Source organism: Eschrichtius robustus, chromosome 6 (assembly GCF_028021215.1).
Source record: "Eschrichtius robustus isolate mEscRob2 chromosome 6, mEscRob2.pri, whole genome shotgun sequence".
NCBI lineage: Eukaryota > Metazoa > Chordata > Mammalia > Artiodactyla > Eschrichtiidae > Eschrichtius > Eschrichtius robustus.
This window is the reverse complement of record NC_090829.1, coordinates 115893771-115908194: the sequence shown is the minus strand read 5'-3', so window position 1 is coordinate 115908194 and position 14424 is coordinate 115893771. Positions and strand designations below refer to the sequence as shown.

The following is a 14424-nucleotide window of genomic DNA, read 5'->3' as shown; positions in this document are numbered from 1 at the left end:
ACTTGCCTATGATTGAGAGACATGGGCTAATAAAAATTTAAATGGTGATTTTTCCTGTATCAGAATCAGATCATTATAAAAAAGAGAGGAAACTAGACAAGAGATTGAAGTGTTTACAGATATGTAAAACTACATTTTGTTTTATACTTCTCTTCAATAGTAAGATTCTTATGGACAGGAATTTATTTTTTCCAGGCTTTATTTAGAAGAGTGTTAGAGGGCTTCCCTGGTGGCGCAGTGGTTGAGAGTCTGCCTGCCAATGCAGGGAACACGGGTTCGAGCCCTGGTCTGGGAGGATCCCACGTGCCGCGGAGCAACTGGGCCCGTGAGCCACAATTACTGAGCCTGCGCGTCTGGAGCCTGTGCTCCGCAACAAGAGAGGCCGCGATAATGAGAGGCCCGCGCATCGCGATGAAGAGTGGCCCCCACTTGCCGCAACTGGGGAAGGCCCTCAGACAGAAACGAAGACCCAACACAGCCATAAATAAATAAATAAATAAATAAATAAACCCAAAGTTAAAAAAAAAAAAAAGAGTGTTAGAATGCAGATTAACAGTGCTAGGTACAGATTAACAACAAAAGACTAAAGGACAGAAACACTAAAACAGAATACTAGAGAAATAAACAGAAAAGTTAAGTAAATAAAAATGGGCAAGTATCTGGAACACTTAGGAGAAGATAATTAGAAGTAGCCTTAGAAAAGTATGTGACAGTAAATAGTTTACAATAATTAATAATGATAGTGTTTTTTTATTTAAGAAAAATCAGATTGACAGATTTTTTAAAAATTTAAGACACAAAAAAATCACATATGAAGTGAAAATATTGATGGAAGTATTGGGTCCTTATCAAATAGATAGCCTTAGTGAGAAAATTTAGATAATACTCATCTTGAGAGCACAACGTTTTTAGTTTTCTCTAGCATTCTTTTTTTTTTTTTTTTTTTAAGACTGGAATTTCATTTTTATTTACCAAGCAATATACCAACTCTTTTTTTTTTTTTTTTTTAATTTTTATTTATTTATTTATTTATGTTTGGCTGTGTTGGGTCTTCGTTTCTGAGCAAGGGCTTTCTCTAGTTGCGGCAAGCGGGGGTCACTCTTCATCGCGGTGCGCGGGCCTCTCACTGTCGCGGCCTCTCTTGTTGCGGGGCACAGGCTCCAGACGCACAGGCTCAGTAGTTGTGGCTCACGGGCTTAGTTGCTCCGCGGCATGTGGGACCTTCCCAGACCAGGGCTCGAACCCGTGTCCCCTGCATTGGCAGGCAGATTCTCAACCACTGCGCCACCAGGGAAGCCCTTCTCTAGCATTCTTGATGGAATATTAATATTTGTTTCCTTTTTGATATTTTCCATTAGTTTCAACTTTCATTTTTCCCACTCTGAGTCATTTTAATGGATTAAGATAATCATCTCTTTCCTTGTTTCTTTGGAATTCATTGTTCAGTTTTTTTATGACAAGTTCCACATGATTTAGCTCAGAAACTCACAGAAGAATCAATTTAACATTTTCCAACAGATTGTATGGTTTTATATGCAAACCATAGCTATTTATGTGCTCCAAAAATATTTTATCTTATACAATTACATTGAATCTGTAAGGCCTTATCAAGACATAGTTGAGCTATAAAATTAGGTACCTATGTACCAAAAATAAACCACATATTTTCTATGCTTTTTTTCATAATGCACTTGAAATATGCACAACATTCATTTTATTTTACTGTTTCTTTTTTTCCCTAAGAACGACCCGCATTTCTCAGGAGGCCAATTAACCAGGTGGTGCTGGAGGAAGAAGCTGTAGAGTTTCGTTGTCAGGTCCAAGGAGATCCTCAACCAACTGTGCGGTGGAAAAAGGATGACGCAGACTTGCCAAGAGGAAGGTAAGAACATCATATGGATGGAAAATTGTTAGATAACCATTGAATAATTATAAAAGAAAAAGACAGCCCCCATTGTACCACCAAACACTCATATCTTGGTATGTTATTTTCACACATGATTTTTATATATGAAAGCCAGATATCTGCTGTTTTATATACTGCAGTCCTCCAGGCTTTTGATGTCACTCTTTCATTGAATTTTCACATAAATGCCTGACCCTCAACTCCATCTATTATCCCCCAATATCAAGGATTCTTAAGGCACTCTCTTTCTCCTGGCCCCATCTAGGTCTGCCATTCTGTTCCTGCTGAATTTCTAATGACCCACCCACCCCAAATGCCCCCTTCAACTACTGCTCTGTGGCCATGGCTACTGGGTGTAGCAGACTGTAGGGTCTGCAATAAACAATGGATCTCATTCAATACCATAATGAAAAGGCACATCGCTATCCACATAGGGAATTTTTCACTTACGGACTTCCTGTCACTTTCTCACTTGCCATCTCTTCATGGAGATCTTCTGTTCCAACTCTTTTCTATTTTTATCACCAAACCCAAAACCCAATCTCTCACTCTCTAGGGTAAGTCCAAAAATGCTTGTCATCTTTTATAAAAATAAAAATAGAACTTTTTTGTAGTCTAAATTCTCCCAGGACCTTGCCTTTTATGATCAAATAAATCATTCAAGTATTTTTTTTTTCTATGTAACAAGCGTATTTAGCTATAAGATTTCTTTTGACTTCATCCTAGTCCTACCTTCTGAAACTACAGCCATCACACCTACTACAATCAGGGTCTGCAAAAAATTTCACATCCTGCTTTTTTGCTAATTTTCTTTCCTAAAAAAGAAATTAGGTTTCATTCAACTGACTGAAAGTAAACATGCTTTCACAGAAATCAAATTGAGTTTTTTTGTGCTTTCACTGTCACTGCTATTGATTCTTTCCTGAATTTATACATTCATTTCAAAATCTCATTTTTACATATCCCTAGGTCTCTGATACTATACTTTCTAAAGTCACATCATCAACAGCACTGGCTTCAAATGGACCAAACATTTTTAATAGTGACGGGTTCTTTGCAATCTATAGCAAAGAGACAAGTGAAAATTTTACTTTCCTTAGCTTTTCGGCATAAATGGTAGAGAAAGTTGACTATGTTTCTTTTCTCACTTTGCTGTCAGACACCTAGTTTTAAAGAATGTTATTAGGAGAGGTTAGTGAATGTGAGCCTCCTCAAACTTTCTCAGTGGAGAAGCAGGTTGAAAAGCAAGTAGAGGTGATGGAATTGAGGTATTGGAGTCCATCTTCTGTGTATACTCAATAACTTTCCACAAATTTGAGGGCACTTCGTGTATAATTTTAAAATGTTGATGTAAGACTAAGAGATTAATTATACTGTAAAATTAGTGTAGACAAAGATTAATTTTCAATTAGTAGAAATAAATAGCCTGTTCATAAAAAAAATCTTTCATTTTGGAATAATTTTGGATTTACAGAAAGTTACAGAGATAGTACAGAGAATTCCCATATACCCTATACCTGGTTTCCCCTATTGTTAACATCTTACACAAATATGAAAGATATGTAACTCATAATAGACAAATGCTGATACATGATAATTAAAGTTTATATGTTATTTTGATTTCACCAGTCTTCCTTTTTCTCCAGGATCCTACCTGGGGTATTTTAGTTGGATATTATAGGATATTGCATTAAGTTGTCATGTTTTCCCAGTCTCCTCTGTTCTATGACAGGTTCTCAGTCTTTCCTTGTTTTTATGACCTTGACAAGTCTTAAGTATCCTAAGACTGTTCTGGACAGGTATACTAAGAATGTTCCCCAAACTTGGGATTGTCTAGTGTTTTCTCATGATTAGACTGGCTTTCTGGGACTTCAGGAAGAAAGTCAAGGAGAGTGCCCTTTTTGTCACATGATTATCAGGGGTTACATGATATTCACATTACATCCCTGGTGATCTTGATATTTTTAATCATTAAATAGGATCCTATTGACAAAAGTTGAGAAAATAGAAAGTGGTAAGGGTGTATTACATTTTAATGCGTCTATGTCTTTGAATTAAGGTAAAATACAACTTAAGCCCAGTTTGATTTGTTCCCAGATTGCTCTAGGTGTTAGGTCGTTAAACCTGACAGCTTTGTTTGCCACAATGTTCTCCAAATCTTTCCATATTCCTTTGCTTCCGAGCTCAAATAATACATACAAATCAAACAACAGCATTAAAACTGCCTATTTAGAATGGCTGATATAAAGGCCTCTAAAGACGAAGTTGAAATTTTTCGAAATCATACCTCTACCAACTTTCCTTAAAACATTTCGTAAGTTTGTCCTCTTTATTCTTCTGTTACTGGCATGATATGACTACAGTGCTTTGTGTGACCAGCTAAATATTTTTAAAGTATTAGGCAAATGGAAATGCTGTGTAAGCTCTATATTGTAGGTTAGAAAGGCTTAAAGCAAGGATCAGTGCAATGTAGAAATTGAGGTCAGGACTTTTATCATGATAGAAGCCATGTACTTTTTCTTGAAATCTCAATCTTTAAATGGTATTTCAAAGAAGCTTATTCACTCTTAGATTTGTATGCATTAGCATAAGCTTCACATATGCATAATGAGGGGGAAGGAGACCTTTTTGCTTGGTGAGGAATAGCAGTAATGACTTAACCAACCATAGCCTAAATCAACAACATTGATTCTATTACATTATTTAGGTCTCAGACTAGGGAGATGGCCATTGTTCTTGTGTAAGCAATTGTGTGGAGTGGTGTGGAGGATGACATTTCTTTGGCTTAACATTTAATGCAATTTGAATAAGGTTTGTGTAGTGGTTCATGCTCAACACATTTATAGTAAAGCTTTGTAGGGCAGCTGCATAGCCTGTAATTACTATGTAAGTAATATGTGACTATTTTTCTTTTGGAGACAAGAAAAGCTTTTCAATTCAAGTTTAAATTTATGAAATGCTGTGATAGCTATTTAAACTTTCAACACAGAAGAAGATATCTGTGCCAACCTTTCAGTAACCAGAGATGAATTAAAGGAGTATTTTTTTCTTCACTGTGAAAACATTTTTTAAGTAGTACCCGTACACCTCTTTCTTTGATTTAGCCCTAAATTTCTGACCTTTCTCAGTAACTATCGTTAATGAAATTACAACTTACCATTGGTGAGTTTTATTAAAGCCATTTTTTGATTAGATAAATATTTCGGTGAGGTTGATAAATAGCAATTCCCAAGTCTAACAATAACCCTGATGCCCAAGCAGGGAAAAGTTATTTATTTAGACATTTTCCATATAAAAAAGGGACAAAATAGGAAGGAGCCTTCATTTTATATATGCTACTGTTAAAATGTTAATTGCTTGTGTGAGGGCAAGTTCATGTGCCCAACTCACAGCAAGGCCAAGCAAACCTAAATGTCGCAGTTTGGAGCAGAGAAAGGTTTATTGCAGGGCCATGCAAGGAGAGGAGTGGATCGTGCTCTAAAAAACCCCCAAGGTCCCCCGATGGGTTTTGGCAAAGCAGTTTTAAAAGCCAGGTGAGGGAGCGGGTCGCAGGGTGTGTGATCAGCTCGTGCACAATTCTCTGACTGGCTGATGGTGAGGTAACAGGTCGATGTCACAGGGATTAACATTATCAGTCTTCGGCTCCTGGAGGCCTGGGCCTGCGTTCTCATGGTCATCAAGTAGTTAACATCTTCCAGTTGGTGGGGGGTTTTCACATCTCTAAAACAGCTCAGGAAATGTGCATCAGGTACTGTTATCTAGGTACTTCAGAGAGGAGCTAAAGCAGAGGATATGGGGGAGAGCTTGTCATGGGAAGGCCTCATAGGATCCTGCTTGGTTACGTTTGCAGAAACATCTTACAATACTACTATTTCACAGTTGAAGATTTCAGGAAGAGAAAGGTCACTGCTTTTTTTGTGATTGTACCAGGTATCAATATCTTTTTCTCCAGAGAGTCTCAATACGTATGTGCTCAAATAAATGCACAACGACTCATTTATTAGGGATAAGAATTTTATACACCACCGTGAAAATAAAGTGGGTGGGGGAACAAAATGAGGAGATAAGGGAAAGACATTTTGTAGTTCGTAATGATTATGTGTTTTAAAAACACTGTTTTTTCAAGGCATAGTTGAAATTGTAGAAGAAACACTTTAAGGTTTACCTATGTTTATTAAGTGCCTATTGTATTTATTAAGTGCCATTGATAGTCTGTGAAAAAGAAGTCACTTTAAACAAGGTAAGTATGCTGTTATTGATTATTTTTTATTTTATGTTGCTCAAATTGAGTGATGTAGGATAGTATTCACATACTGAATACATTAATGAAAGTTAAAACTGAAGTAATTCTAGTGTCTTGCTTGGGTGCTACATTTTTTTTTCTCAGGCAAACCTAGAGCTTTTTGCTAATTAGTACTTTTCACAAAGTGTTTCATGTGATAGAAATTGCCAGTATTTATAATAACTGAGGCAATGTTCCATCATAGCATAGGGATATTGTATATTTTGTAATGAAAAAAGTATATATATGCTGAAGCTTTATGAAAAATAGCATGTACTAATATAAAAGAAACAGAATACTATACATTTACAACCAAAGACATAACAATAAAAATTGAAATTTACCAACGCTGCAATATTCTGTTCAATTTAATATTTGTGAGGAGAATAAAAATACCTCTTCTCAGAATTTGGGTAAGAAGTAGTATGATTAATTCAACTATGTTTTCTTATCTGGGTTTGTCTGTACAGTTTGTATTTCAGATAATTATTAGCAATCTTTTAAAGGACTATAAACAGGAAATTTAACATCTTGCATCAATCATATATCAGTATACCACCATTAGTGAGTTCCAAGATATTTTTTATTTCATTTTTATTTATTTTCTAAACTAACTCTAAAGTGACACTAACTTTCTCAATAAAGATCTAGAGTAGAGAAAGGAATGTTCATAATAGCTTGTCACAGAAAAAAAGAAATAAAATATGCCATTTACATTCTTATGTATGCCTGCGAATTCTAAATGCAGTTGATGGCTTTCACGTCGTGGATATCATTCATGAATATTTCATAAAAATAGAAAAGGGACTAGAGAAAAAGAGTTTCAAGATATATAGTGCAAAATTCTATCAATTTTCCTGCACCAACTGACAAATTCCTTTTTCTAAAGTGCAAATCTATTTTAAGAGAGACTTTTTAAGAGTTCTTAGTTCCATGAAATGTGAGATTCACATAAATACATGATTCCTTAAGAAAAGGAATGAATAGGACCACTTATAAGTCCCCTTTTTGTGGCATTTTTACACTAAGTGGCTCTTTTCGCTTAGCCCTGGAAAATGTTCTTATATTAATTGTTTGGAAGCTCCATTGTTTAGAGCATGTGCTTCTGGGATGCAGAGACGCTGAACAGGTGCTAAGCTACCCTGCTGAGGAGATCAGCCTTCTTCACATACAGTGTGTTTCAAGGACATGTGGTAATTTGGGCTCATGATAAATAACCACGCTGATAAGGTTGGCTGGTCAAGATTGGTCAATTAAAGTGGTTTTCAAAAAAGAAGGGAAAAAAACTGAGAGCAGGAGAAAAGCAATGTATATAAATATTGTATGTGGCATTTGAATAAATAGACTGGTCCCTAAGATTTAGAAATATAGGGAAAAGTGTAAATGAAAATTCTATGATTTTTCAGCTATACAGATGTCTTAGGCATTTCTGCTTGAAAAAATAATTAGAACTGCCTGGACCATTGTTGTGGGATCTTTTAATAGAGCAACCAATAACAAAGAATATTTAGGTCATTGTCAGGGATGTTGGATTTTAGCCTTGTTCTGACACTGTTTGATCATTTATCCCTTTAGTTATACGCGCATGTTCTGGAAATGATGTTCAACAGATTTCTCTACCACTAACTAGGAGTGTGACCTTGAAGAACCTATTTAAACTCTTTGTGTTTTACATCCTGAAGATATGGACCAGCAATGCATTGGGACTAATGATTAACTTATACTTTGACTCATTTGTACAGGGTGAATCATTATGCCATCCATTCTAATTCAAAGGGTTATTAAGATGATATAACTTATTCAGAGCACTGTAGACACTGTACAGTGGGTGTACATAACAGCTGCCTCAGTTTTATAAATCCTACTGATTGGTGGTGTTTATTAGTTATGTAGGTAACTACAAAGAAAACAGGGCCAGGACCTGACTTAGTATCTGTCCAACATGAAACCTGTATTTTAAACTAATGGGCTCTGTAATTATGTGATTACGAATTGTTTATGGAATTGAGCCCCTTACAAATTTTACATTTTAGATAGAATTTTAAATAATTGGTTAGAAACACTATATTATGAGTAACTTTATAGGAATACTGTATAGCATTACTATTAAGGGTAGTTTTTAGACCAATTGCATAACCCTCACATAAAATGTCCCAGTGTTTTGAAAATCTAAACTTGGACCAGGTCAAGCTTCCCTCCTTGGAAGCTGAAAATATAGATTTTGTTTAGAAACAGAATTAATCAGCAATTTTCAGAGGGATGCCAAAATGGTATTTTTTCTGTGTTTTCATCAAATAGGTGCTAATAGTTGCTGTTAACACGAAACTAATTGCCACCTAGGGTGGGGAGTGCAAGTTGCCTCGTCCTGTGACCACACTGGCCCATCTGTTGAGAATCTCTGCTAAGGAACAATGCAGGAACTGGCATGCAATTTGGGTTCTGGCCAGTGGTCAACTAACAAGCTGGGACCACTTGGACTAAGAAATGCCTTGAAGTCAGAGATGCTCTGCTGTCCATTAACTGGCAGCTCTTGTGTTGTGTGAGGGCAGAGCCAAGACCAGGTGCCAGTTTGCAAAGCAAAGGATCTGCCTGAGTGCCACCTGTCACTGGCATGTGAGTGTCGTCCCACCAGGAGCCACAGCAGGTGTGCTTCGTCCATCAAAGTGTGGCATATTAGAGCATTCAGCTAGGCTAAGGTCGGGACCAGGGCAACATTTTACCTTAGCCCAAACAGGAGGACAGGCCAAAGGCTTAGCAGGAGATGAGATAGTTGTCACATCACACCGTATCCCAAGGGTGGATATACTGGATGTTTATCATCAGAGACGCCCTTTCTCATACCTGGGTTCTTGCCTTAACTCAATAAAAGGAAGAGTTATGTAATTGACTCTATCAACACAAATCCTTGCCTTTATAAGACAACTTGTGGTTAGAATCACTTAGATGAATTAATTACTCCACAGGCTTTTCAAATTAAGATACAGTTCTGGTTGTTTGTTTATTTTTGTCTGTTGTTATTCTTAATAAATTGAATCGTAATGTGGAGCTGCAACGTTAACTAGAATTTAGGAGATCAACATTCTTATCCCAGCCCTGTCATAATGCATCATGTTATTTTAAACAATTTATGTTACATGTCTGAGTACCACAGTCCACATCCTCAAAATATGTAAGTTGCCTTGGATGGTTTCTGCAGTACCTTTAAATTCCAAAATGGTATGAATCTATGAATGGCAACAATGCAAAACGATTTAAAAAGTATAATACATTTTTAGAGGAAAAAATCCCTAAGATTTGAAATGAATGAGCCTAAAAAGGAATATTAAAATTACTCATATAGCCATTACCAATGGCATCTACTTTTTACGTTTTGCATATATCTTCTCAGATTTCTATGTGTAAATGGGCTTTTTTTTAATTCAAAATCGGTTTTGACCCTGAATGCTTATCTAAAAAGTCTATTTAAAAACTTTACTTAAAAATTTTATTAGACTTTATTTAAAAAGTCTAGTACTGAATCAAAAGAGTTGTTTTTAATTACATTTGCCTTTCCCATAAATATAATATTAATAAATTATATTTACATAGTGCTTACTCTATATCAGACCTACTTTAGGCATTTTACATTAATACACTTATCCTTAGGACATGATGTAAATACTATTATTATTCCAATATTACAAATGGGAAAAATGAGGCATAATGAGGTTAAGTATGACAAAGTCACTTAGTAAGGGGTCTAGGATTTCTGGCTCTGAAGTCCACACTCTTGACCACTATTTTGAGGTACTGGATGGGAACAACTTTTTTCCATTTTCCATTTGGGATTGAAGATTAGGAAAATACAGCTTAGTAAACGCCTGGAGCATTTAGAAGTATCACTTTCATCAGAAAGTCACAAAATATATCTGTGTAGTAAAGTACATAATAAAGATTTTATAATCTTCATTATAATGGTACTTATAAGCAATAAATAAATCCATTATATCATATCAAATAAATAAATTTTCATCTTAAAACATTTATTATTTTACACTGCCCATTGAAATAGAATTTATAACTATCTTTATTCTCACAGAACATTTTAACTTAATATATCTGTGTTCTTCACAACAGTGTATCTGGAAAAAATATAAAGTCACGAGAAACACATTAGAAGCTAAAGAAATGCTTGCCAAGTGAATTAAATAGCATGAGTAAAGGATAAATACTAGAACTATGAACTCTTCCAGGGCATGATACTTTAACTCATCTTTTCATTCTCAGGGCACTTTTGAATTTACTAAAAGAGTATTTTTTAATATTTTCGTGATAACATTTGATTATCAACAGTTCCATGGACGGTTATAAACTGGAAGGCAGGACTGTGTTCCAGACTTTATATTTTCTACAAACATATATATATATTTTATTTCTTATAATAGTCCCTTTGGGAAAGTTGCTGCTTGACCCACATATTCACGTCAACTGGTATGAATTGAAAGACAAGGGGAAAAAAAACAAATAATAACTTGAGACCCAGTATTACAATGACAATGTGAATGAGGATTATATCTTTGTTAGTGTGTGAAAAAGATACAATTGCCAGAGATAAAAGATAAGAGAATGCTTCCAAAGCACACTAAGAATATACTCCACCACAATAGAAACAATTCTTAGTGAAATCTATTTTAGTTGGTACACAGTATTAACTCATTGGAGCTTCATTCTAAAAAGACCATATTTAGACAGGGAGAGTTGTGATTGGGGCACAGCGAACCTTTGCCAGTAAATTCAAGTACTAGAAGTTTCTTCTGAGAAGGTGATTGATCAATCATATAGATCTGTGGAATAGCCTTAAGGAGTTCCCTGGTCGCCTAGTGGTTAGGGTTCAGCTCTGTCAATGCCGTGACCCAGGTTCAATCCCTGGTCGGGAACTGAGATCCTGTAAGCCGCGCAGTGTGGCCAAAATATAAAATTTTATAAAAATTTTTAAAAAAAGATCTATGTAATAGCCTTGTGACAAAATCTCAGTGCAGAAATTTTGCTAGTTATTCTTATGAGCATAACTGTCACAATTGCAAAGGTTATTATAATATCTTTCAACTCATTTCATCGACTATATAGGCGTTTGGCACTTTTATAAAGAATATCTGGTTAAGTATTCTGTGTCATTGCAATTCATACAACATATGGCACTTGTTATAAAAAATGTTCAATGAAAACTATAAATATTCCATTCATTAACTCACATTTTCTAATAGTTTTGTCCAAATATTTACAGCACATAGAGCAGAAACAAAAAAGTCAATCAAGACTTTTACCTTTATTTGAGATTTCAAAAAGAGACTGAAAGAAAATATTTTGAACATAATTTATAGTAAGATATCAATTATCTCAAAGGAATAATGAAAATCTTCAATGTAGACTGACAAAATATTATTTATATTTCATGAATTATTTCATAAGTAACCACAGACATCAATCAAACATTTCTGTGTTGATATCCCAGCATATTAAAAAAAAATGAGTTTGCTCTCAAGAATTTGAGAAGGAAGGTAAGACTTTTAGAGGAAAGTATGAGATATAAAAACATTAATTATTAAATAAGGAAAATTATATACAGACTATGATGTACAAGACTCTTTAGGGTTTCAGAAAATAAAAGCTTCTCTATTCCCATATGACACTAGAAACGGGTCTGAAAGGAAGAATAGAATTTCTGTAAGTGGAAAGAAGACTATTCCAAGAGATGGAAGCAGGATGAAAAAGCCCTGGTGGTGGAAAGTGTAGGCCAACAATTTGTGGTTCAGTTTCCCTGGAGCGTAGTGGAGTGGCACTTAAGGCCAGCAAGGTTAGTTGAGGCTTTATTATGAAAGCCTCTAATCCCAAGTGAAGTGTTTATACTGAACACACTGTGAAATGGGGATTCACTAAACACATTGAATAGAAATATATTCTTGTTTCTATGTTTAGAAAATTGATTCTTACATTTATATGCAGTGTAGCTTGGAGCAGAGAAAGTTTGGAGGTAGGCATACCTGGTAGGAAGTTGTTTAAAAACTAGTTAGTGGATTACATTGGAGTATTTCCTGTGAATACACCAACACGGATATTAATGCAAGTGGCAATACAAAGAAAAATGTCGTTTTTTTTTTTAATTAGAAATTGATTCTATGTCAGGGTTCATGGGAAAAGAGGGATTAAAAGTAATACTGAAGTTTATTCTGAGGTTGGGTGCCTGGATGAATGATGTTGTCCTTAATAAATAGAGAAGTCAAATGATTTGTTTAACCTAAATCATTTTGAATCATATAATAATACCATATGTAACTGAATTCAAGTTAGAATTATTTGTGAGATAAAAGAGTATTTTTTCTCTGAGTTAAGTGGAAAAAAGATTGCCAAATCAACTATGATATGCCATCTCTGATAGATGATTTCTAATTTCAGAGATTTAAAATATGAAAAATGTGTATCTTAAAATTGATTGACTATGGGAGTAAAAGCTAATGTTTACAGATGTTTTACATGCAAGTAACTCATTTAATCAATCGTCACAATTGCCTCATGACGTAAGTATTTTTATACTATCTTTATTTTACAGTTGAAGGATCTGAGGAGCAAATTTCACTGGCAGACAGAGATTTAGATCGAAGCACTTTAGCCCTAAAGTATACTCTCTTAACTACTACACTAAAATAATTTGTTTTAAAGAAAATTATATTAAGATAATAACAAAAACTATAATTTTTTGAGGGCCCACTGGCTTCATGTTAGGCTGTTTCACATTTTATAATTAATCTTTCCAACAGCCTTGAAGTATGAATCCCCTCTTTTAACAAAGGAGGAAACTGAGGCTTAGAGCAAATGAACTCCGCGCTCAAGATCACAGGACCTGTGGGTGGCAGAGCTGGAGTCCACACCCAGGTCTCTCTGACATCATTATTGTAATTGTTTCTTTTTCTCCCAGACTCCCCAACTCCCTTTGCCATATTTGTCTTGATCTCAAATATCCAGTCCTACGTCTAACATGTGGGGCTCACCAAATACACATTCAGTACCATATAGTAGCTCTCAATTGGGACCAATTATGCTTCTCCCTTTCCTAGAGGGACATTTGGCAATGTCTGAAGGCATTTTTGATTGCTACATTTGGGGGATTAGGTGCTACTGTCATCTAGTATGGAGAGGCTAAGAATGCCACTAAACATCCTGTTACTGTGCACAGGACAACTCCCACGGCAAAGAATAATCTGCCCAAAATGTCAATAGTGCTGAGGTTGAGAAACCCGATTTAGAGGAAACGATGAATCCGGGCCTTGCTCACCTGAATGCTGTTTTATTTGATTTTTATTTTTGTTTTTAATGTTAGGGCAAAAATAATAGAATATAGTTCAAAGAAATAGATTTCAAAGATAATAGTCTTTTCTTATTGCCTTAACTATGAAGGTTATACCAGTGAGATGGACAAATAATACCATGAATGGACTTGACATAAACATGTCATCATTTAACACAAGAAGAAGACCCTTTGGTTCACTAATGACTTGAAGTGAATGTATATTTTTGCATATTTTCTAGAATATATGAGGCTGGGAATTTTTCTTTTCATTTCTTGTTCATGAAATTGTTGCTGAATTGATCAAACTAGTTGAGTAGCTTAATTAGAGAAGTGTCTGAGCCTTCATTTTCAAGTAGACCTACCAACCCACAAGTTCTGTGACACATTTAATGATAAGTGCTCCTATGTCATGTTGAATTTCTAAATTACTCCATAAGCACATTTCACAAGGAAGTTTCTACGGGCAGAAGGCAAGAAAAGAAAGCCTTGTGAACCTTCCATAGCACCGCCTAGAATGAACATCTCTCTGAGGACACAGAAGCCTCCCCTGCCCCTAGTGCTCACTTTGAACACCTATGAAGGAGAATTCCTGGAGTTTGTCCATCAAATACTGCAAAGCCACTAAGTATGTGGCAAAGTTAAAAATCCATTTTATCCCAAACTTGCAGTCCCTTATTGCACAGAGTTCATTCCCAACTCAGAAGAGTGCAGGCAGAATGGGAGCTGCTAATCAAAAAGTCTGGTCTGAGCTGTGAGTTCTGTGGACTCTTGTGAATTTAATCTCTGAAGTCCTTTTCTAAAAGAACTTAAAGTTAAGATTAATTTCTCACCAAACACAAAACTGTGAGATATATCTACTTTTCCAAATCTGATATTGCAATTTCTAGTCCTATTGTAAAACCAAATTGTCTT

The 14424-nt window shown here is 35.4% G+C and overlaps 1 protein-coding gene across 1 annotated transcript in view; it reads left to right on the top strand.

Moving 5' to 3' along the window:
• The window catches only part of ROBO2 (roundabout guidance receptor 2), a 562829-nt gene that overhangs the window by 415249 nt on the left and 133156 nt on the right, over positions 1-14424 (top strand). The window contains exon 5 of the mRNA XM_068545712.1: positions 1744-1882. Within this exon, the coding sequence (XP_068401813.1) occupies positions 1744-1882 (139 nt within the window). The remainder of the gene's footprint in view (positions 1-1743; positions 1883-14424) is intronic.